Source organism: Orcinus orca, chromosome 11 (assembly GCF_937001465.1).
Source record: "Orcinus orca chromosome 11, mOrcOrc1.1, whole genome shotgun sequence".
Taxonomy (NCBI): Eukaryota; Metazoa; Chordata; class Mammalia; order Artiodactyla; family Delphinidae; genus Orcinus; species Orcinus orca.
Window position 1 is genome coordinate 26,815,506 of NC_064569.1, and position 26,038 is coordinate 26,841,543.

General features: G+C 37.5%; 1 protein-coding gene across 9 annotated transcripts in view; it reads left to right on the forward strand.

Annotated features, from left to right (window-relative positions):
- Positions 1-26,038, forward strand: part of FGD4 (FYVE, RhoGEF and PH domain containing 4) — a 206,718-nt gene that overhangs the window by 129,388 nt on the left and 51,292 nt on the right. For 8 of the 9 annotated variants that reach the window (XR_007470150.1, XR_007470151.1, XM_033430115.2 and 5 more), the window contains 3 exons: positions 2,506-2,658; positions 10,572-10,755; positions 15,566-16,073. Coding sequence is in view for 7 of the 9 variants with exons in the window: in XM_033430115.2 (XP_033286006.2) it covers positions 2,506-2,658; positions 10,572-10,755; positions 15,566-16,073 (845 nt within the window). In the remaining 2 variants the exon portion in view is untranslated. Of the gene's footprint in view, positions 1-2,505; positions 2,659-10,571; positions 10,756-15,565; positions 16,074-16,247; positions 17,847-26,038 lie in introns of those variants that run through there. The other variant, XM_049694514.1, reaches the window with a different exon arrangement.

A 26,038-nucleotide genomic window follows, 5' to 3' on the forward strand; every position in this document is an offset into this window, starting at 1 on the left:
TATGCAACTGGTACCCAAATAAGGACTGTCTCCAAATGTGAATAGGCTGAGTCAGTGATAAACAAGCAAAAAGAAGTATTCCTCTGTGTTGCTAATATCCAGGATGTTAAAAGATGATTTAATGAAATGGTGCTGCCTAATTTTAGTCAAACTTCCTTTACCATTATATGTTTGACCTAGACCATGGTCAGCAAACTTGTCCTGTAAAGGACCAGTTAGTAAATAATAGTAAAGATTTTGGGCTTTGCATGGTCTCTGTTGCATATTTGTCTTTGCTTTTTTTTTTTTTTAACAACCTTTTAAGAATGTGTTTTCTGTGTCTTTCACCATATTTTCATACCTTGTGATAATGGCTGAAGTTTGGAGATGGGTTTTAAATAATGATCTGAAATGAAGTTTCTGGCTGTGGATTTATTATCACTGGCAAAAGATATGTAATCATGACTTTAATGGATTCAAAAGAAAATAGATGTGTACTTGATCTCCTACTGCAGGCGTTTCATCACATTCATCTGAGATGTTATCTAATAAATATGATCTTGTAAACCCATCAGATCCTGCAAGCTTGCTATCCAGAAATTAAGTGCCTAGTTTTCAATTAAAAATTATTATTTATTCAAGACATGTTTTGTTTCTAAATAGGTTAATTATTAAAGTAGTTTCATCGTTTAATATGTTACAGTGGTGATCTATTTTTTAAAGATTCAGTTTAATTTGTTTTCTCATTTACTCCTTAGCTGCCTCCTTTTATAGTTTTGTTGCTGTAATCATCTCTAAAGCTGCATTCTTGCTTTCACAGTGTCTCATTTTACTGTCAAGTTACAGTTTCTGCCTCTGATTTGTAGTTGGGCTGTGGCTTTTCACTATTTCTGCCCCAAGGCCATCCTTCACTAGACCCCAGCAGGTGGCCTTTCAGATACTAAGCCATTCTTGGGATCATTGTGGAACAAACATCCTAATGCCCCTAAAAGGCTAAGTGGTTGGATGGTACACTGTGGATTTTAGGAATATGCTTTGCCTACTTCATGTGGTTTTTCTAAGAAGGTAGATAGGATCACACATTCAAAGACTGAGCTTTTATTTCTTCTGTTTATAATTTCTTCTGTTTATAATTTATAATATGCTGTCAAATGTTCCTTAAATCTTGCATTCAAGGCCTTTATTTGGCTAAACAATGCTTTATTTAGTTGGCAGCCCATTTTAGCAGAAGGGTGTCTGATGAAACTCATTTAATGTGTTTTAGCATTGGGTCTCTAATAACTTCTCAGACAATACTTGGAACTATTAATATCTTCTAAAATTTGTTTTACCTAGATATATTTTAAGGGGAGAACAGAAAATAAAGCAGTATTGTAGTTTTTAATCAATATTACCCAATCAATTGAAGTAAAAGGGAATTTTTTTACTCAACAAAAAGTTGATTGGGTTTTATTAGCTTTTCTTGTTTTGAATAATTATTAACGCCTTTTATCTCTAATAGTTCTCATTTTAAATATTTGGATTCTGTAAAAATGTAACTGTTTCTTAGTCAAATGATAGTTTCTTAAATGGCATACTTTTATTTAACGATAGTGAATTTCCTGGTAGAAATTTTATTTTCTCCTAAACAGGGTCTAATCTGTTGTTAATATCACCATGTCAACTAGAAGAAAGGAAAATTTAGCATGCGTTTAAAGAGAAAACACTGGCTTATGATTTCTTTAAAAGTCTCTGAAATTCAGTATTTAACTTCTTGTATCAGAAATTGAACTAAGAATTGATCTGTTCTCCATCTATGCTTCATGATGTATTTCAGTTTTTTAAAGCACTGCAGTGTTTCAAAGATTTTTGAGTTGTAACTAAATATGAATATTATCTACATACTCTCGTCATTCTTTTTTTTTTTTTTTGAAAACATGGGTATTAATAATACGTTGATTTGGAGTCTGAGTAAGCTAGTGAAAGAGGGTCATGGTGTGTGTGTGTGTGTGTGTGTGTGTGTGTGTGTGTGTGTGATTTCTTCATTTTTAATCAAACCATTCTTCTAGAGTCTTTAGGTCAGCTGTCATGTTCATGCTTTCCTGCTTTGTTCTTTTGAACCACTCAATGACTGGTGACTGGATGCTGGAAAGGAACGCTTTTAACAGATTAGTGCTGGGGCCCTCTGGTCCTCTCCTTCACCTGCATCATAGCAGCTGCATTCTGCCCTTTCCATGGCCCTGCAAGGAAAGGGGCGGGGGGTGGGGGGGGGGGAGAGAGAGAGAGAGAGAGAGAGAGAGTGTGTGTGTGTGTGTAGTAGTCAGCAGTCTCTGTCAGCGTGTATTATAAGGTTTCTCAAGCACGTGGAATGAGATCTTTCTCAGGAAATCTCTTTGTCAAGGCCAGCACACGTGGGAAAATTATTTCAATGCATACTCTTGTAACTGTGACTGGTTTTGTTTTATGGGGTCAGAAGAAATTAAGTCCCGAGATGTAGTTATGTTCCACCTCTGCATTTACCTGTTCTTTCTTTTTGAACTCTCCCAGGCAGCAGTACCTGTCCAAAGATCACTATAGTTTCACCTTGCTTGAAAAGCAGCACAACCGCACTGATTGATCAGAATGTATATGATGAAGAGGCTCAGGGAATAAATGGGAAAACTCCAGCAAAACACTCAGCTGCAAGTCCAAAGCCACAAGGTATGCTGATGGGGTTTTTTTGATCAGGTTGTATGCTTTCTTCATTGATGAAGGCAACACAGAAGAATGATGATCACTAAGAAAGAGTTTTAAGCTCTAAATGGGAGGAACTGGGTGCATTTATTTTTTCAGGAGAAAAGTCAGTCTGTGAACCTACTCAGGCGGGGTTTCTACTCCTAAAACATCTTATATATTTCTCTATTATGGTTCTTTTCATATTACATAAATTGTTTACATGTCCCCTTAATGGAAACGTGATCTCTTCATGCATTATGCGTGACATAGTACAAGAGCCTAACTTACTGTTTGCATAATAAATATGTAACAAATTAACGTGTGTGTCGGAAAGTCATCATGACTTGCTAGATGTCAGAGGGTCTGTGAAACAGATTGTTCTAAAACAGTGCTTTAATATACTTAGCAAGAATGTGATTTTGCAATATTAAGGAACTGGGGCTTTTCAGGCTTCCTAGTAAAGTCATCCACAGAAATTAAAAGAGTCCCTCTATCCAGGAGTTGAGCATCCAACAAGGGGAAAAATTATATGGTGGAAATCTCTGAATGCTTTGTTCAGTGACCACTTTCTTTTACAAATAAATTTCTAGTAAACTGTGCATTAACTTTAAGAAGCACAGAATTATAATTCTGATGATTGAGAGCAAGGCCTTTTGAAGTGTAACAAACACAAAACTATGCTACACTGTGGCTTAATGTGTAGTTTCTTTCTAATATATTTTCATTTATATCAAATGCTGAACATTCAGCCAAGAAACAATACTAGACATTTTCAGAATCACTATACTTTGGAAAAATCAATTTTTATTTGGATTATTTTGTATTTACTTTGGTCTCTTTCTTGTTCTTATGTTTTAAGAATTTCTGAAAGAGATCTTTAATGGGGGTAAAATGGAGTCTTCCAGGTTATGGGATATTTTTCTTTTTGTTCTCACTGCTAGCTCTATTGGTGGTGGTATGGGATATGGCTATCAAACAAGGTCAGATAATTGGAGATTCAAATGACTAGCTCATTCATGAGTTTATAACCTTAATCTTTGGCCATATTCCTTATAACATTGTGAATATGAAAATAGAAATTTTTCTGATCATGATTTAAGCCATTTTATTTGCATAATACAAAATTCCATATTGCTCATTAGACCTGAGCTGACCTCAAATAAGGTAAAAAATATATATAAGAAATAAATACAGTTCAATTTTATGTAATTGCCCAGATCAAAAGCATGAATTTCATTATTTATAAAGACTGTTTTGGAAAGGTGCATTGCATTACTTCATTGTTTTTTTAGTTCATTGAGATAAATTCTAGCAGTGTCCTTTCTGAGCTGCCATGTGCCAAATAATCCCATTCTTTAGGGGAGAAAACACTGACCTTGCTTCTTGCTGTTTGTAGTTATATTGAAGTCAATGTATTGCTATTTAAATATATATAATTACTTCCTATCTTGAATATGGGTTTATGTATATAATTTTACATAACGACAGAGTATTTCCAGATAGTAAATAAACTACATAGAGTACTTTATACTTCTTTTTCAAAATATTCTCACTCATTGTTTGGCCCTTCCCTGGCCTCCCTAGCTAAAATTTTAACCCCACCATCACCCCTTAAATCTCATATTTGATCATCCCTGCTTTGGTTTTTCTCATTCATTACAGATTGGTCTAGTATATATGTAACTCATCCATGTTGGTTATTTTTTCTGCCTTTTACACTACTACATCCCCTGTGCCTAGCACACAGCATAGCAGGCCTTCAGTAATACTTACTGAATGAATCCTGCTCCATCATCATGTCTCTTTTAGTTTCGGCTGTTCTTTGTTTAAAACTTAGACTGTGTGCCATAAAGAGAGCAGTGTCCTGAAATGAGGCTACATCTTGGTTTTGTCAGATCAGCTGCCGAATACACTGAGCACTACTTATTGCTGACAGATAGTATTTCCCACCCTCTAGTAGAGAGAAGCTACTTTTAATTTCTCCAAATCCTTAGGACCATTTTGGTGACTGAGGCTGAGAAATGAAGGGGATGCTAGCGGAGACTTCCTGCTCAGAGTTCGGGATTATCACACTGACACCCTTCTGCCCACTTCCTTGCAACTCCCTTATAAGTTATGCATGATGAGGCTGTTGAGGCTTCAAGGTCCATTATGGAATTTTCATTCAGTTGAAGACGGTTATTCGAGATCAGTGGTTCTCAGCTGGAGATAATTTTGCAGGCCTGTTGCACCCCTCTTGACCCCATGAGTATTACTTGGAGGCTTTTTTGCTTGCGACAACATTTGGGAGTTGCTACTGGCATTTGGTGGGTAGAGGCTAGGGATGCTGCTCAACATCCTACAATGCACAGACCAGCCTTTTCCTCTGCCCTAACAAAGAATTACCTGACCCGAAATGTCAGTAGTTTGAGAAACTCTGATCTAGATCCTAAAATGGCTCATACTTGAATCTTATTTATGTGTTTGCTTCTCATGTGGAGTGCTGATAATATCATGGTTACAATTTATTTTGGTGATGTTTAAAAGGAGAGAACTGACTTATTAGTGGTGATTATGTAGTAATGTGTCTGGAACAACATCAAGTTTATGTTTTTGTGTTTATTAATTACCAATAAGTAAATAAATCCTGAGGATTTAGATAGTGGCTATAGTCAATAATACTGTATTATATAATTGAAACTTCTTAGCAATTAAAGATAGTTGTACTTTTTCTCTTAGGAGCTTTGATCCACAACATTCTCCATAGTTAATTATTTTGATAAAGTCCACATAGTGTCACTTCTCAATCATTAAGCCTTAATGTTTAAAAAATTTTCGTCAACTTTGAAAGCCACATTATTGTTCAAAGAATTTAAGTAAATACACTCAATTTACTCAACTTAGTAATTCATTTCATCTGCTTCTAAAGTAAAGCATTCTATGTGTAATGTTTCATTCTTAAAGTATAATATGTTACAAATGGTAGTCCCCAAACTTCAACTGGTGTAAAGAAAAAAAGTGTCACTGCCATGCCAGTTCTACAGGAATCAAGCTAATAACCCACCGACTGCACACCCTGAGGGGAATTTAGGATGGAGAAAAACAGGAAGCATTCTTTGCTTGGATATACCATACCCTAGAAAGTTAAGATACCTATCTAAGGAAAAATTTCAATGACCCCAGATTCTTGAATCTTCCCTACATAGAAAAGCACTAAAATCATTAACATGAGATGTCTGTCTATTCTTTGTGATGAGCAGTAATCATTCTGTGCTTGATTACATGTTTTTCCCAGCAAAAAAAAAGTTCATATATATCTTGGTTCTTCCCTTACCTCTTTGGAGCAGTTCTTCAGGGCTGAGAGGCTGTCTCCCTGGCTTGAGTCCTTAGTAAGGTCCCTGAATAAAACTTAATTTATAACTTTTCCTTATGCATTTTTCTTTCAGTAGACAGTGGCAATTAGTTTCTTTTTCATTCTCAATAATTATTTTGCATACTTGGAAATTTCTGAATAATTAAATTTTTTGGTTTATTTACTATCCGTAAAATTGGCTATAGTAGAGCCCATTTTATTTATAGTCATCTAGATATCTCAAACTTAGCATGTCCTTGACTAGACTACCGGATCTCTCCAAAAACTGCTTTACCTATTGTGTCAGTTGATGACAGTTCCATCCTGCCAGTTGGGCAGGCCAAATGTCTGAGTCATTCTTGATTCTTCTTTCTTTCTCTCAAGCCTCACGTTTAATCTCTCAGGAAAACTACTTTTTTTTTTTTTTCCAGGAAAACTAATTTAAAAATATATCTGGAATCTATTTCTCACTGCCTCATTTTAAACACCATTATATAGTAACCTAATAATGGAACCAAGCAGGACCCTGTGGGGCTCCTGGGCACTGAAGCCTTTCTGTCCCCCATTTCTTGACTCCAGCCTTCATGACCTTCTCTGCGTTCCAAAGGACAGATTCCAACCGTGGCTAATCCTTTGCTAATCCGGGAAGGGAAGGGATGCAAAGACAAGGGAGAGGCAGCCAAGAAACAACAGTGCAGCCTTGGGGAAAAGTCCTGGTTCCACCTCAAGGGATACACAGAACTATGTCTTTAAGCTTTTTTAGATGTCAGCTTTCTTCATACCAGAGAATTCCAACTGAGGCTGCATTAAAGGAACCAGAGAAACTCATCAAGATTACCTGAGACCAGATTAGAGGAGTGCAGGCCCTGCACACACCCTAATCTTATCAGCAAACCCACCCTTGACCCATTGCTATAAAACTCCTCGTCAAATCCTCCTAGGTTGGGACACAGCTTTTTGGGGCAGGTGCCCTCTGTGCCCCCTTTGCCCGGCAAAGCAATAAAGCGATTCTTTTATACTTCACCCAAAACTCTGTCTCTGAGATTCAATACGGCACCAGTGCACAGAAGCTGAGCTTTCAGCATCACTAACCCTTCTCCCTGTTCCTACCCTGATCCTACCCTACTTCCCTACATTCTGTACCTAGCAGCCAGTGTGGTCCTGTTGGAATTTAAGCTATATCATATCATCCCTCAGCTCAGAACTCTACAGGAATTTAAATCCTTACAGCACTCCACAGGTTCTGCCTTCTCAGGCCCTCCCTCTGACCTCAATACCTGCTCTGCCTGTTCCTTTGGCTCCAGTCACATTGCCCTGCACTAGTCTCTAGCTTTCACTCCACCTGGTAGAATGCTCTTCCCCAAATAATTCCCTCAACTTCTTTAAGTCTTTGTTCAAATCTGAATTTCTCAAAGAGGCCCACTCTGAACACCCTACTTAATACTGCAGTATGCCCTTTTCCCCCACTCCCTACCCGCCAGATCCCCTGTGTTGTTCTTTTAGCCCCTCCCCTTTCCTCTTAGCATTTACTACCTTCTGATACATGGTTTACTTATTATTTTTTTTGTTTCTTATCTTTCCCTTTGTTCATTGATATGGTCAAGTGCACAGAACTTAATAGGTATTCAATAAATATTTGTTGGGATCAAAAAAAAACTTTTAAAAAATTAAAAACCCTATGTAGATATGTAAGAATTTCTCTATGATATATATTTTGGAAATATATATATATGCGTGTAAGTTTGTGTGTGTGTGTATATATATATATATATATATATATGGAGAGAGAGAGAGAGAGAAGGGAGGGAGGGAGAGATCTTAGCTGTTGTATTAATTTATAATCCCTCTCAAAATGTATTAGTTCACATTTCTTCACAGCCTCAGTGACATTTGGTATTGTCAGATTTTGAAATTTTGGTTAATCTGATGGGGCTGAAGTGGTATTGTGGATTTAATTTGCATTTCTCTGATTATTGGTTAGATTGAACACTTTTTTCTGTTTACATCCTTTGGGCTGCAGGGGGAAGAAGTAGTAAGTAGAGTTTCAGACATAATGAACCAGAGGTGCTGATAGGACACCTAGGAGATGTCCAGAGAGCATTTGGAAATGTTGACCTCCATAGTGTAAAAGAAAAATCAAAAATGATGAGAGTAAGAGAAAAGAATCATTTTCACTTGTCAGTTATGTCTTTTCATCAGAGTATGCATTGTTTTCCTCTAAGACAGTGTTTCTGACACTTTAGCCATTCATGACCCTCTTGGGATTTTTGTCATATACCATGTAGCATTTGTGCTCTTTTATTTAAAATGTATCATAAACCAGTGAATATACACATTTGGATTGTCTCTCTTGCTGAAATAGATGCCTCCTCTGTGCCTCTAAATTAACTGTGTACCCCGTGCTCTGCTTTATCAACATCTTTAAACTGTCTCCCCATTAGAATATGAGCTCCTTGATGACACATTAGTTTCTTCATGTAGTCCACTAATTTGCCAAGCTCTGTGCAGGTAGTTACTGTGAATATAGTTATGATCAAAACAAACATATTCCTTACCCTAACAGGACTCCAGACTTGTGGAAAGCTTTATATCTATAATGTATTTAATATTTTATTGCTGATCTATTATTTAGTGCTGCTTATTACTACTTAATAATTATATAATAATTTATTATAAGCACTTTAGAGAAAAAGTACACAGTGCTATGATGCAGTTTAAAAGAGGCATAATTGAGATGGGAAAAGTCGGTGGAGTCATCTCTGAGAAACTGACTGGCTGATACATATCATTTTATTTGCATCTTGCAAGTATCAAAGAAGGAATGTTCACTGAGTAAACTCTAGATGGAAGAGTTATTTTATAACAATCTTTACACACAGAATGATAAAGAACACATTCACTTCTTTGAATATTCTAGTTAGGAAATTGAAATTATTCCTAATATTAAAACTATTTGGGGGGGGTGGAATATTGTCCTGGTTTACTATTTGGTATATATTTGTTCTACACAGGAACTTTTTCCTTAAAATGAACAAATGTCACACTTGTGTAAGCCTCTTCCTTTCCAATGGATACTATACTAACCATCCCACCCCCACCCCCAAGTACGTCTTGGAAAATAGTATCATTTTCATAAAAAGAAGCATTTCATTTTTTCACTGGAATTTTCTTCTGGTTTGTGTTGACAGGGAAAGAGGTAAATTGTTATACCTGTAGCTCATTGTGTTTTTATATATATATATATATACACACACACACACACACACGTATATATGTGTGTGTGTATATGTTTTTTTCTCCCTTCTCTGTAAGAATTGATAACTGGCACAGAAATGATGAAATCTGGGCCAGTGAGCATCAGGCAGCTGTCAGCTAGCTAAGTTCATAAAGGAGATGAGATTACTGAAAACCAGGGTAAACAGCTCTGGGAAAATGGGGCATGTAATTAGAAGAAGACATGATTCCCCACCCTTTTTCCAGAATTTAGGAAAAGGGTTTAAAAAAGAAAAAAGGAGATGATTCTATTTGATTTGTTAAAACATGTATAGTTATATATTCTTTTACCCAGAATGTTAATTGAAGAGAAAAATGATACTGTGTTGGTTTTCAAAATTGAAGTAATTCCTGTACTGATTAAACATTTGTGACATATTATATTTTCTCATCTACAGAATTTCTCATCTGTTAGGGAAAACCTGTAGATTTTAGTATTTTGGAAATGATCTGTTACTATTCTATTAATTGAGTGGAGGACTTATTAGTAACCAAATGATTTGTGGTATATTAATGCTAGGCAACTATTAATGTAGCAGACAGTAGTAATAGAACTTCTATAACCACCTTTTGCAGATGTATTATGAGGAGCAGTGCTAATAATGGAAGGAGCTAGAGTCTGGGTACCAGTTATGAAATATGATCAACCTTGTTACACCAGGCCAATCACTTAAGCTCTCTAAGACTTCATAGACATAGGAGGCAAATAATGATCTACCTCAGAGGACTGTAAAGAAAAAATTTCATCTAAGGTCAAATGAGATAAGGTGCTTTTAACTGGGAAGATGCTCTAAGTAGTGCAATATTATATTACTGTTGTTCGTTGGGTTTTTTATTGGCTTTTATGTCTAACCTACTAGCTCTGGTATCTGGTGTATCTGTTATCACCCTGTTATTAGAAAATCTGTTTTATAGCAAGCAATGTATGTCTAGGAATTAGTTTCAAATTTAGTGCTTTCCTTTCTCTGTGTAGATAAATAACTGCTATGTTATCTCTAATAGAGTTTGGAATGTCATAGCCATATGTAGATCCATAGATGTTTAATAAAGCCATATTTAAAGTCACTTAAAATTAAAAGAACCACTTGAATCTTGGAGATGGGATTTCTACAGGACACAGAGTAAATATCCAAGATAGATAAAGGTCTCTTGGTTAAGGTTCAGTACAAATTTGACAGACCCCTTTACAAAAGGTTGATAATGGTAAAGATTTTTACACTCAGGACACCAGAATTCTTTTGTTAAGGAACAAATATCAGTGAAATACTGAATTCTATTAATTCTTTTTCTACAGTGCCTCCAAAGCCACTACACCTGCAGAATTCACCTTCGTCCAATATACACCAAACCCCCAGGCATAAAGCTTTATCTAGTGCAAAACCAAGGATGGAGGAAGTTAAACCTGCCTCTGCTTCTTGTGTCTCAAAAGAAAAACCCAGTAAGATATCAGATCTCATCAGTCGCTTTGAAGGAGGCAGGTAAGAGCTAACTTACAATGGGAGAAGGCAGGGGGGAGAAGAAAGCTGGTTTTTTAAAAAGTATGATAGTTACAGATTTTAAAATAAAAAATAGAGTATTTTATTCCATTAGGTTTGGTAGGCCTTTAGAAAGAGTGAATTTTTAAAATGCTAATCTTGCCCTAATATGAATTCTCATTCATATTATATTATATTATATTATATATTACCTGTGTGCAGTGCTCTGTGCCCCAGCCTTCTCATCACATTGTGTGCTGTGTAGATCTCATTTCCTGCGTATCTGCGTATATCACTCTGTGTATTGTTACTCCTTGGGGTCATTCCATTGGTCACTAGATAATCTGGGTTGGAAACGCAGGAAGTTGTCTCTGTTTCTTTGCTTCTCACTTCATATGCTTGAATTTAACTCCTGTGGGCCTGTCCCATCTCTTCTTTATGACCCATTTTATTTAATGTGGGTCTTCTGTATCCATTCCGTCCCTGTTTCCCCTCTCCCCATACCCCTGTACTGTACTAGGATTGTGAAGAGATACTGGCAATAACAAAATTCATGCTAAATTTCCATTCGTATTTATTAGCTATAATTTTATATTCTTTAGTCCTGACGGTTCACAAAGGTAGCCGAAATGTATATTTCTCACTTAAAGATAAAAAAAAGCTCACATAAGTTGCTTTTCTACTTATATGACACTCAATTGTTTTTTTCTTAGAATTCCCATCACTGACTTAAATAGAATTTAAAAAAAATTTTATCAGAAGGATTTTTTATATATCACCAAAAGTCTGTATATAATTAAACAGTATGTATAACTTCACTTTCATCCTTGAAGCCAAATATTTCCATTCATTCTAGTGTAATATTTGAGAATGGTTTCCCATTAGGTGATTTCAATAGTTATTTGCAGGGTGCATTATTTATGTAATGAATCATAGCTTAGAAATACTTTAAGATCTTCTGGAAATTGTGACCAAGTACAAAACTGCAGTGTCCCTCATTTGTGAGACTATATTTACTAACAAATTCTAGAGAAAAGTAGTTTCTGTTCTTAATCAATTATGGGAACTTGAGTCATAAATATTTAAACTTCAACATCTCCCCCTCAGAAGTAGGATTTTTTAATACCTTTTATATCTTAAATTATAGTAATCTTTCCTAGAATGATTTATTTCCATTGAAAATTCTTTTGTTTCTCATGGCAAGTTGATTCAATAGCATGTTTGCAGATTCCCAGGGCCATGTCCAGTGACTGCATAATAAAAGGAGGGGATGGAGCACTGACCCCTATCCATAGTGCATGCCAGAGCCTGTATCCTCAGATTTGGGGGTAGCTTTGGGAAGCCCCGAATGGGTCAGTATTCCAAAGACTGAGTCCTCTGATCCTCACTATTTTTGGTAACCCACTGTTTGTATTCCTCCTCTCCATACACAAAACATGCAGTTTTTCCATATCAACTTTTTTCAATATATTTTTCCAAATCAGTTTTCTTTCACTCTTCCAGCGTTAACTGATTCAAAGTCATCTTTTGATGCAAAACTTGAAGGTTGGCTCTAAGGAGAGATGTAATGTATGGCATTTTAAGCGAAATTGTTCTAAGAGCAGATAGGATGTAATGTGAGCATTTGGGCCAGTCTGCTGAAGGGATGTTACCTGTGGCAGAGTCCACTGCCAGTACGAAAAATAATTATATGTTTTTAATGAGGTATTTCCAGTAGGAACAGGCCCTAAAAAGTATGGGTTAGTGTTGCATTGGATCTATAGGACTTGAATGGAAGTTTTTATTCCTTGTTCAGTGAGGTCCATGTGCCTGCAGTGTGGCTGTCCGATTTTACCCCAGTTATTACAGCTTAAACTAGCACTTGGTGGAATAGAGGGAGATTCTGCAGGCTCTGATTTACCACAGTAAATTGACAGGAAGAACCAATGTCTGTTCCAGTGGGGTCATGTAAGACCATATGGCACTATTAAAACCTTACCCATGCGTCATAGTTTTGCTCTTTGCAATAATCTAAGTAGCTCTGGTTTATTGCTTTCGTTTTTTTGTGTGTGTGTGGGGTACGCGGGCCTCTCACTGTTGTGGCCTCTCCTGTTGCAGAGCACAGGCTCCGGACACGCAGGCTTAGTGGCCATGGCTCACGGGCCTAGCTGCTCCGCGGCATGTGGGATCTTCCCGGACCAGGGCATGAACCCGTGTCCACTGCATCGGCAGGCGGACTCTCAACCACTGCACCACCAGGGAAGCCCTCTGGTTTATTAATAGGAGTGATTTGGAGGATGTATTTGGAGCAAGTGAACTTTATTTATTTATTTTTTACTGTGGTTTATTATTCCATTTTTTGTTTTTGTTTTCATTTTTTGAGAGTAAGAGAAACTAGGATTTTTGACCTATGAAAGACTTTAGGATTTTAGAAGAAGTAAATAACATTTTCTCACAAAACTGAACATTGTTTTTTCCCAATGACACTGCAAGGCCAACTGTTTCTCCCCATGGTTTGTCATCTACAGGAATCTGCTACTTATTGGTTGAACCACTGCTTTTACTAAACCTTCCCTCCCCACCTTATCCTATACCCCTCCACACACACACATATCCCCTGGATATCACTTATTACAGGAAATTCTTACTTGTCATCCAAAGTGGTCCTTTCCAAAAATCCTAAGTAAGTCCAAAGTTTGGTTCAGAGGATCTGCTAAGGATCTTTCCACTGTGTTGCTGGACACTGATGTGTTCAGGAAAAGGAGGGCAGTTTGATTCAAATCTTCAAGGACTTTTGGAGAAATTAGGCCTAAGGTATACGCTCCTAGAAGGCAGATATCAGCGGTGGAGTGTGTCACATTTACTTATACTGACAACCTCCAACTTTTATATGACATTTTCCCGTACCAGATTTTTCCTTTCCTTCCTGTGCTGATAAACTTTACTGTGTCTTTTTTCTTCTCTTATTGCTTTCTTACTTACTTTCTTACTGTTATTCCCTGTTCCCGTTCTCCAGTCCAGATCAGCAGTATCTGGGAGGAGTACAGTGAAGGGAGACAGTAACACACATCTCAGCATTGTCCATGGACCTTTCTGCTGTGCCCTTTCCCCACATCCCTCATGAGCCCTCACCCCATAACCTCTGCTTGTGCTGACAAAGATGCCAGCCCTGGACTTTCTTCCCACATTTTTTTTTTTTTTTTTTTTGTGGTACGCGGGCCTCTCACTGCTGTGGCCGCTCCCGTTGCGGAGCACAGGCTCCGGACGCGCAGGCTCAGTGGCCATGGCTCACGGGGCCTAGCCGCTCCGTGGCATGTGGGATCTTCCCAGACCGGGACACGAACCCATGTCCCCTGCATCGGCAGGCGGACTCTCAACCACTACGCCACCAGGGAAGCCCTCTTCCCACGTTTTGTATGTGGCCTGCTCACCTGTTTCTCACTCCATCCTTCCTGTTCCAGTGTATTATTATAATGTGGGGTTAAGACTACAGAATTTAGAGTCAGACTTCACGGTTTGAACACGGGCTTTATTATTTGTTAGCCACGTTACATTGGCCCCATTATATAAGTTTCTAAGCCTCAATTTCTCTATTTGTGGGGTCCCTATTTTGGAATTATTATCAGTATGAAACAAGATAATCAATGTAAAGGGCTTAATGTAGTTTCTGGCAGTTAATAAATGTTAGCTGCTATTATTGAATTACTGTCATGATCACTATCACGATGAGTTATTCATTGCTCCTCAGCTATTTATTGAGCACTGTCACATGTCAAGTGCTGTGCTCAGAGGTGGGGATAAAGCAGAGAACAAGACGAGCACATTTTGTACTGTCACAGAGCATTAGTCTGTTTTAATTTTTTCTCCTCATTAGGTCGTAAGAATCTCTTCAAGACTGAAGTCCAGAGTTTTGTGTTTGTCCTCACTGGAATCCTAGATTAAAGTACTATATAAATATTTCCATAGGAACATTGGAATATATTGGCAGTTAAATTCCAACATACTATTAGGATTAAGCCTCTTTGAGGTGACGTCTGAGCAGAAACCTGAATGATGGGAAGGAGTAAACCACACCATTGACTTGGGGAAGATTGCCCTGGACAGAGAGAATGGCAACTACAAATACCCTTAGATATGCACATTTGCTTATTGGGGATGGGAACAGCAGGTGACTAGTATGACAAAAGCACAGTGAGTGAGGAGAGAATAGCATTTAATGAGGCCAGGGCTAGTGGGGGCTATAGTATATAGAGTCTTATAGGCCATGATCAAGATGCCAGATTTACCTTCAAGTGTTTGGGCAAACCCTGAGAGTTTGATCTTTGTGGCCAACTTGGGAAGACTAGATTGAAGGGGATCTGTGTGGAAGCAGAGAGAGAGACAAGTTAGGAGGCTATGGAAACATGTGCAATAAAATTTTTGAGAAATGTGTTCTGCTTTCCAAAGAAAAATAACCTTTGTTTCTAACCTGTCCATAAATTGAGGGCTAACTATACTTGTTTTTAAAATGTTAAGAAAGTAAAAATCTTGGGATAAGATGGCCTTATTAAATATTTCACACATCTAAGTCTTTACTAACTAGCTATATTAATAAACAGCCCAAGGAAATGTTTTCAACCCTATACGTAAAGCTCAGGCTTATCTTTATTTAAATGTTTAGCATCCTAAAAGACCGAGAGTTACTCTGGAATATTCTTACCTATGTTTCTAAAACCATCAGAGGGAAAAAAAATGTCTTCACTAAATATCCCTAAACAGCTAGAATAAATTTGTTTTTATTCTAGAACTTGTCCATGCCAACATTTTCATACTTCCTTTGTATTTTATCTTTTAGCTCATTATCAAATTACAGTGATTTGAAAAAAGATTCTGCTGTGAACCTAAATGCTCCTAGAACCCCGAGAAGGCATGGATTGACAACCACACCCCAGCAAAAACTCCTCTCCCAACACTCACCACAGAAGCAGGGAAATGATACAGATCAGTCTCAGGGTGCACAGACTTGTGTGGCTAACGGTATGGTAGCAGCACAAAACCAGATGGAATGTGAGGAGGATAAAGCGGCCACTCTTAGCCCAGATACTCCTATTCAAACTTCTGAGCCCTTGCCCGATACACACTTAGTGAATGGAGAAAGACAGGAAACAGCCACAGACCCTGCATCCCCCACAACAAATGACTGTGATGAAAATGCTTCTGACAGTAGCTGCAGGACTTTACATGTCGGCCCACGGCTCCCCCTGGAAGAAGGAAGGGCAGACACAGAAGCCAAGGTACAAGAGAGGGAAGATGGAGAAAGCCCCCTAGAACTGGAACAGCTGGACCAGCACCATGAGATGAAGGTAAAGCATAAGTAGGAAGAAGCACTGACTTTTTTTTTTTTTTTTTTTTTTTTTAATTTAGGCTGTACCGGGTCTTAGTTGCGGCACGCGGGATCTTCGTTGCAGTATGTTTAGTTGCGGCATACGGGATCTTTAGTTGCGGCATACGGGATCTTTAGTTGCGGCATGCGAACTCTTAGTTGCGGCATGCATGTGGGATCTAGCTCCCCGACCAGGGATTGAACCAAGGCCCCCTGCACTGGGAGCACAGAGTCTTACCTACTGGACCACCAGGGAAGTCTCAAGCACTGACTGACTATTCCACTATGGTTTGAAAACTATTTTATAGCACTTATGTGATGAATAAGTCAGATCACCCATACCACTGGTTGAATAGTTTTCAAGCTCTAGCTGATGATGCATGTTTTCCCTACTCTGAGGAGATATTCCACTTTTTCTTCTATGTAATTTCTGTTGATCTCTCTATTATGATTTCAAGATTCAGAACAGTGTGAAGACTTTGATATAGGAAAACCACAAACATACTGTTTTTACTTACATTGGAAGAAAATGTTCTTTGTTGCCCAAATGTTAAGGCTGCATCCCTAATATTTATGGTCTAAGTAACAGGAAATTATATAATGCTGAAGATCATCTTGGTTCATAGTTCATTTATAGAAGAAAAAACAGTCCCAGGAAGCTTAAGTGATTTTCCAGGCTCACAGTAAAAGCCCAGACTCCTTGTGTCCTGACTCTCAGGCCGGTATTGTGTCCTGATGCAAGAAGTCACAAGTGTAACTGCCTAATTGCAGGAAATGTCAATGAATGCAGCGGCCATGAGGAATAGACTAGAGAGAAGTGAGACTGTGGCAAACTAGAAGTTCATTTCCTTTCTAATCAGAGCAGCAGTTTGATGAACCACCTGAATGGCATTTCTGAGCTAACGAAGAGCTGATTTGCTGGTGAAATATGTTCATAATCTACCTGGGCTATAGCAGAAACTTTTATACAATTTCAGTAACAAGACGATTGCATTTGTATTCTTTATTCAGGTCAATATAGTGCTTTGGAAAGATCAATAAATATGGCTTTTACAAAGCACTTGGAATGTCTTGGATCAAAGATGGTATATAAGCATTATCATAGCATTCCCTGGAGTGGGGAGTTGTTTATAATTCTGAAGACAAGAAAAAAGTTTCCATTGTTTAGTCTCTCTTATATATTATAAATAACAATCTTTGTAGGAGAGCTGATAATTGAAAATCGGACAATTATAGGAAAATTTGTAAAGGATAAATCCAAGTCCTAAATCTATTTAGAATTTTTTTATGATGCTGTACCTTAAGTGGCACTAACATAGCCAGAAATTCAAAAGGACTGATACTAAAATATTAGAGTAAAAAATGATTGACTGATGTGTTCAGAACTTTAAAGTGAAGTCTATCTTATAGTTCAATTTACAGTGATCCTGAAAAAAATCACAACTAGGCAAAGAGCCAGTAGCTTATTTTCTTCCAGTTAGTGAATTAATTTTAAATGCTGACTCAAGCAGAGAAAGTTTAAATAAGGAAGTGAGTGGGAGAAAGTGAATCATACTTGGTAACAATATCTGAAACATTAAAGAAACAGGACTTTGCAAAGTGAATCTCTTTACATCTTGATATAGTAGTAGATTTTAGTGTCTCTGTGTTTAAATCACAGTGAATGGAAAAGAAGTTTAGAACCAAGGAACTCAAGACTCACATCTGTCCTTTTACACTTGGAATGATGCCACCAGCAAGTATTTGTAAAACAGTAAGAGCTGTTTTTATTAAGAGAAATATTTTAATTGGTGATGATGCTTGTGGTTGCTGGGTACTACTTTTTTTCCCATGTCATATATTATTATGTATACATTTTCATAGATGAGTCTTCTTTGGTTTGGGAGAGACTTAATAGGGCTTCCTATTAAATTAGTGAGACATGGAATAGTACATCTGGTCTTTCTCCTAATGGGCATTTAAGCAGTGGTTGGCACATGCTATATGTGGGAAGAAAAAGGAAATTTTCTCTGCAGAGCTGTTGATCTAAATACTACATGAGTCTCCCATCCAAAAACGAGTATTAGAATGTAATTTCTTCATGGTAACAATGTGTTCTCTTTTGCTGCTTTAGAGTAGCAAGCATTAGTGCTTGTTACATTGCCTTTCCTTGTTCCAAAATGCAAACATAAATGTTAGCAGTGTTAAGGTGATAAGTTTTATGTTAAGTGTATTTTACCACAATTAAAAATAAACTTAAAAAAATTTTAAGTTAGTAGTATATAGTAGACTAAACAATTGGAACCAGGAAATCTTGATGCTACTTCTTATACATCCACTAACCAACATTATGACCTTGAACAAATCAATTAAATCCTCTAATTAAAGGGTTCTAAAATTCTTTAGTTGAAGAATATAAACTGAGTCTGATCTTAAGTCTCTCCTTAGTGATAATAATATAATAATTCTGTGCTGTTGTATGTAGGTATATTCCTTTGTTAGCATAGCCCTCCAGATTGTCAGCTGCTTCTTAAACCATCTAATGTGTTGAACTTCTAAGATTTCATGGAGTATTTTATTCATGCAGACAACTGAAAAAAAGTTACCTCAGTCTTTATATAACTTGATATAGAGGTTTACATCAGAATAGTCTTACTGGCTTTCATTTAAACCAGAATTAAATTTAACGGACATTGTGCACCAGGAGTGGAAGAATGAGGGATTGGGGGATGGAAAGTGGGGGTACAATAGAATTGCAAAGATAGTTCAGGAAAGTAGATACATATTAAAATATATCTTGAACAATCATCATTAATAATTGAGTACAGACTTGAAAGTAGTCTCAGCTTGTGTAACTCTTTCACTGATTATCTGATGTATTTTGATCAAGAATCACTTACAGTGGTGAATATAGAATACTGTTATTTTTACCATGTAAAAGATAATACCTACCTCATTGAAACTGTTGACTCTACTATACTTTAGCAAAGCAACACTTTTCCAATGTTTAAACTTTTTGCACCAGTGATCTAAATATAGCCAGACACCTCAAAGTAATCAGATAATTCTTTAAAATCTCAGAATCAAAGAAAAATTTTAGCACCTTATGATACCTTTAGTTTTCAGCCACAATGTGTTAATGGTATCTTTAAATTAAGGTTAATCATGTATTACAGCAGATTACAGATTGAAATCTACTAAAAGGAAGATGTCATTGGGTGAGCCAAAAAGTTTGTTAGGTTTTTTCCATAACATCTGTACAATATTATAAGGAAACATACTAAAATCCGTAAGGTACAGGAAAAGTAGGGGTCAACGACTATCGTAGTGTGTATGCATGTGCGCGCTCAGGGATGGTACTTGAGGGCATCAGGGGATAAAAACAGTATTATAATTCTTGTTTGTCATGATGAATTTGGGTTATCATAAATAGCTTAAACTATATTAGGAGATTCAGGTAAATGGGTTAGAATGAATTTCATTAAAAATAGTTATTTTTTCTCAGATTTGTAGGCTTCAGTGGGTGAGCTTTAGTAGAAATGCACTGTGTTGAATGCTGCACTCATCAATTTGTGCCGTGGAAATGAAAATTTCTCTTCACGGTTTTCACGAGTCTTAATATCCAGGTTATATTTCCATGGGTTGATTGGTAGTTTTTTCTGAGATTTATTCAAAGTATTTCCTTCCTCTGTATTTCATACAGCAAGCCAAATATCAGTGTGTAGATATGCACTTTTTAAGACTAATGTTTATATAAATAACAAATCTCTGTTATTGCCAACATAAGCTCAAAGTAGCAATGTATTAAAACTATAATAATAGCAATTTTATCAAGAATGTAAAAGAAGCAGATTTTTTAAAAGTTAATCTTTCCTTTCACCAAAAATGAAAGAAATTATGTAATGAAGTTGGCAGATAGATGAAGGTGGTGTCCACAATGTAGAGACTTATAGAAACATATATTTTTTAAAAAACGTAAATGTTTATTTCCTGCCTATTTCTGGTTTTTTAATTGCTATTTTACTTATTATGTTTTTATATAAGCCTTGAGGGTTTATAACTTTTGAACATACTCAAAAGTTAAGAAAGATAATTATCTCCTAGGGGAAAAAAATGATGGAAAAGCACATTCAGAAGTAAGTTTCAGGACTTCCCTGGTGGTGCAGTGATTAAGAATCTGCCTGCCAATGCAAGGGACATGGGTTCGAGCCCTGGTCCAGGATCATCCCACATGCCGCAGAGCAACTAAGCCTGTGCACCACACCTACTGAGCCTGTGCTCTAGAGCCTGTGGACCACAACTACTGAACCCACATGCCACACCTACTGAGCCCACGTGCCACAACTACTGAAGCCTGTGTGCCTAGAGCCTGTTCTCTGCCACAAGAGAAGCCACCGCAGTGAGAAGCCCACGCACCGCAACAAAGAGTAGCCCCCACTCGCCGCAACTAGAGAAAGCCCACGCGCAGCAACGAAGATCCAACGCAGCCAAAAATAAAAATATATTAATTAATTAATTAATTTTTTAAAAAAGAAAGAAAGTGAGGCTTGATTTAAAAAAAAAAAAGAAGTAAATTGCAAACAGAAAACCAGTGGTGTAATACAAGTTAACTCACTTTTCCTTTTTCCTTCAATTTCTCCTCACTAAGTTTAATTGTATTTCTTAAAATTGTTGATTAATTTTATAGGGTGTAATATGAGATATCAAAGTTTTCTGAGAGGTAAAACATAATGCTTACTTTGCTCATCCATTTCTTATGATGGGCTACAAGTCCTTTTTTTATAAAGCTTTACTTTTTATTTTTTTAATTAATTTTTGTTGGAGTATAGTTGATTTACAATGTTGTGTTAGTTTCTGCTGTACAGCAAAGTGAATCAGTTATACATATATCCACTCTTTTTCAGATTCTGTTCCCATATAGGTCATTACAGAATATTGAGTAGAGTTCCCTGTGCTGTATGGTAGGTTCTTATTAGTTATCTATATTATATATAGTAGTGTGTACATGTCAATCCCAGTCTCCCAATTTATACACCCCCCCCCCCGCATAAAGCTTTAAATTTCTTTTGGTTCACTTCTTGAAAGATAAGGGGACAACTGTTGAGGTCTTGTTAGATTTGAAGGCAAGTATTAAATTACACCTCTGTTTCTTCTTTTGCCAAATCAGCTTTAATTCCAAGAAAGTGAAAGGCAACACAAGCGAAGAAATTATCCAGCTTTACTAATCGATCTTTCATTGTTGCTAGTATTGTAATGACAGCTCCAACTAAAGTCGTAGGCATTTTAAAATGATGTGTAGAATAATGGAAAAGTTTCCTCACTAACCATGTGGATAGTTCATAAATGCCTTGAGGGTAGCTTTTCATTATTCAGTTAGAATTGATGGGGAACTCAGAAACTTCTTTTTTTTTTTTTTTTTTTTGCGGTACACGGGCCTCTCACTGCTGTGGCCTCTCCCGTTGCGGAGCACAGGCTCCAGACGCGCAGGCTCAGCGGCCATGGCTCACGGGCCCAGCCGCTCCGCGGCATGTGGGATCTTCTCAGACCGGGGCACGAACCCGTGTCCCCTGCATTGGCAGGCGGACTCTCAACCACTGCGCCACCAGGGAAGCCCCAGAAACTTCTTTATGTTGTGGTGACTCCATTTAGTATTTTGGAAAGATATAAGAAAGAAATGAGAAAAAGTGTGCTTCAGAGAGCCTGCACCTGAATAAAACCACCTATTGTTCACTTTAAAAATTCAGTATGCAGGCTCACTCTCCTTGGTGCTGGAAACAGAAATGAACAAGGCAAGCCCTTTCCACAAAGCCTCAGTCTGCTGAGGGGAGAAAGACATAAGTAAATCAGCATGATATGTTGCAAAAAGGGCTTGGGAAACACAGATGAGAAAAAAGCTGTGCCTGGAGGAATGCTGGTGAGGGGCAGGCTGCTGAGAAGCAGCAGAATTGGGCTTGAAGGAGGAGTGGGAGGTGCTGGTGGTCCAGAATAGGCAGTAACAGGGAGGTAGGGAAGATGATTGCATCTAGGCTGAGAGCAGGTGTGAGAAGTAGAAACAAGAGGGTAGCTGCCGTGTTTAGGGGTTTTCTGGTCTCATAATAGAGGCCAGAAGGGCTAGTGAAATGAGTGTGGGAGTAGAAGGATAGGCTTAAAAAGAAAACGTAAGCTAAGGATAAATTGCAATGGGTTTGTGTGCCTAAGCTGTACTTTTTCCCCTGAAAACAATGGAGACTTTTTTTTAAAGATTTTTTTAAAGTCTGAATAAAAATTAATAATCCTTATAGAAAATCAAGAAAATGCAGCAAAGAGTAGAGAATACAAAATCACTCATAGTTCTACCACCCAGAGAAAAATGCTTTGATATCTAACATTCCAGCTTGTTTTTCTCAGCTGATATTTAAAAAAAATATATGTCAGTAGCATAATGTATGGTCATTCTGCATCCTGTTTTGTAGGATTAAGCATAGGTATTTTCCCATGTTATTTCAAACTTTCCATAAGCCTAATACTATCTGGCCTAAGAGGCATTTAATTAAAGCATGGAAGTGACATGATTATACATCTGTGGGTTTTAGAAAAATGACTCAGATGAAAGGAGAAACAGATGGAGCAGGGAACATGGTTAGTAAGCAACTGTTGTAGTCCAGGTGTGAAAGGAAGAGGTCCTGGACGAAGCAGAGGGTTAGGGCAAGGGAGAGAGATTGCTGAGAACTGCGTGGCTGGATGTAGAGAATGAGTCATGTTCAACTCCGAGCTTGGATGAAGAGGCAGACGGTGTACCATTTACTGAACTACAAGAGAATAGAAAGAACAACATATTTGGGGGGCAAAAAAATTAATTGGATTTAGACATAATGAATTTAAAGGACTTGTGGGATGTCCAGGTAAAGATACCTAAAACAAAAATGGAATATTCTGGAGACATTATGGGTTATTGGTTAAGGATGAAAGCTTTAGAATTAAGAGATGAGTTCCAATCCCAGCCCCATTACTTCCCAGCTATGTGATCTCAGACACTGCACTTTAGTATAACTCTGCAGGCCTTGGTTGAGATGACAGACAAGAAGGAAAGTGATTGTGTTTGGAATGAGGGGAGGGAGTAGAGTTGCTGATTAGGTTACTTTTATGCTACTCAGTTTATGGTACCTGCAAGACATCCATTTGGAGATATTAATTAGGCAGATGAAATATGGATCTGGAGCTCAGGAAAGAGGGTAGGAATGTAAAAGGATGTACATAAGCATGTGATTAATATTGCCGAAATAGAATGTGTAGGAACCAGAAGAAGGCCAAGAACTGAGCCCTAGAGAGCACAAGCATAATCGAAAGGGGAACATAGAGATTTGTCTGAGAGGGGAAAGAAGAAGAGAGAGCAGTGTCATGAGAACCACTGGGGTTGAGAGGGTGGGAGACGGTGGGGGGGTGGTATTGGTGAGCTTGTGAGGATGGTCATCATTTAGAATGTGGAACTAGAAGTTAACCTGGAGACCTAGGCCTTTACTGGCACATTATAGCTAAGTAGCTCAGTAAACCTGGGTATTCAGATTAAATACAGTGAATCTATATTGCACATATACTGTGTTCAAGTCACTGCAGTAAATTCAAAGAGGAAACTACCAGTCGAGAAGGAGGATTAAGATAAATAAATGACCATTACTTAAGATATCATGGGGTAAAGGGGAAAGGAGAGCTCAAAGATAAAGCCAAGGTTTGGAGCATGGCTGAGAGGATGAATTACCTGTTGTTAGCAGAAATGGAGAACTCAGGCAGAGTCTGGAAAGTCAGGTGCCTGGAGGTCACAGGGTACACAAAGATTCAGTATGGGTGTGAGAGAAAAGGAAAGGTCAGATCTTGAAAACACAGTGGTTGTTGTATGTAGCGTAAAAAAAAAAACTAAAACAAAACAGAGTGATACAGCATAACCTGGTGGTCAGGAAGATAGGCTCAAGAGCCAGACTCTCTATGTTTGAATCCCAGCTCAGCTACTTACCAGCTATGTGGCCTTGAGCAGGTCACTTAAACATCTCTGTATCTCAGTTTCCTCATCTGTAAACTGGAGGTAATATTACCTACCTCATAACATTTTTACAAGGCATAGATCATTAAATAGTTGTAAAGTACATAGAACAGTGCCTTGAAACAATGTGAGCTGTGTTTGTTAAATAAAACATAAAATAAAAATCCTGTTTCCTCATTTGTAAATCTAGATGAATAGATTCATGACCTGAGATGTCCCTTAATAGACCAAAATTCAACATAGCTTACCTGCTGAAGATCCCAGCCCCTCTCTCTCAGTTCTATTTTAAACTAAGGTGCTCCTTTACAGGATACACAGAGATAAGTTTGCATGCCTCATGCCATGTGAGGCACTCACTACTGTGTACAAAGTTTTGACTCTGGGGAATCATCACCAGAAATATTTATGTGACCTTATTACTTTGATATTCTGCCTAGGCTTCGGATAGTTTAATTCAGTTATCGATTGTGAGTATATATTACATTTTCTTGGTGTCTGATCTTTAATTTCTGCTAAACCCAAAGGACAGTTTAGTCTAATATATACTAAATTGGGTGTAAGAAGAGCAAAGTTCTTCTCTCTTTGCTGTCACTTCCTGTCTGATCTTGTGCAAGTAACCAAACTGTCTCAGTGCAGGCTTTTTCTCCCTCCTCCCCACCCTCTCTTAAAAGGGTGTAATTTAAACCTTCAGATTAAAAGCTCTCACTTGCCTCTTCTCCTCTTTCGAATTGGGTAAACAGTATAGAGGACATAGATTTGAAAAATATTGGTGCTGGTCACAATTAGGCTTGGATTTTGCTCCCAAAGCTTCCTGAAGGATCATGTTAAAGTACCAGCCTGTTTATGCTTGTGACACTATATTATGCAGCAGGGAAAGGAATAATGCCTGCATGTCATAGTGGGCGTTCTCTTTTTCTTGTAATGTGAACCTGGTGATAAATTTCTTCCTGATTACAACTCTTCCCTGAGACCACGTGACCTTACTTATGGCATTATTGCATGATCTTAATAGAACACAAAATCTGTGTTTTGTTCCCTTAGCTTTTCATTTTCTTGTTCCCCAGATCCAGGGGGAGTTCTCTTAGTTAAAAGGTGGTAGCAGAGTACAAACTTTGTTTTCACAGACCTGCATTGAATCCTAGCTTAGTCACTTACTAGCTGTGTGACTTTGGGCAGGTTACCCAGCCTCACTAGGACACAGCTTCCTCGTCTATAAAATGAGGGGATAACGCTACCTGCTTCACAGGAGTATTAAGAGGGTTACATTAGATAATTCATGTGAAGAACGTAGAATAGTGCCAATAAATAGTGGGAGTTGCCCCTGTCACTCACTTATGATATAACTTCCCTTGATTACCTTGCTCTTCAGTATACTGAGAAAGAATACTGGAATGAAGGTGTCTAACACAAAATTAAAGATTTTAAGTTGTGTTTTGAGATGATAGACTAATTATGTGACATTTAAATATCATTGTGATCTAATTTTTAATTATCACCTGGAACCACACTGAAGATTTTGATGTCTGTAAATACATTAAAAAATGACATATCAAAATGTTGATGCATCTCATGAATTGTGGTACAAAATCAAGTGTTTATTTCCTAAGTTGACTCATCTTGCTATGAGAGAATGGACTTTAGGGAATGCAGGGACACATACCTATACAAAACCACATCTTCCTTCTGCATGGTAGAATACAGTTAACTGATGACAGATTTGGGTAGAAATTCCGCACGAGCAAGAAACATCCATTCTGGTCCTATAAAACATGATAATTTATATAGATATTATTTTAAATATAACATATGGAATATGTTATAAATATACATATGGAAAAGGCTATAAGAACTTTTAGTAGTTTTGATTCAGTGTTTTTAGGGGAAAAACTTCCTGCTTAAAATGAAATCACATGAGAACATGTATTGAAGAGTTATAAAGCATAGTATCAATA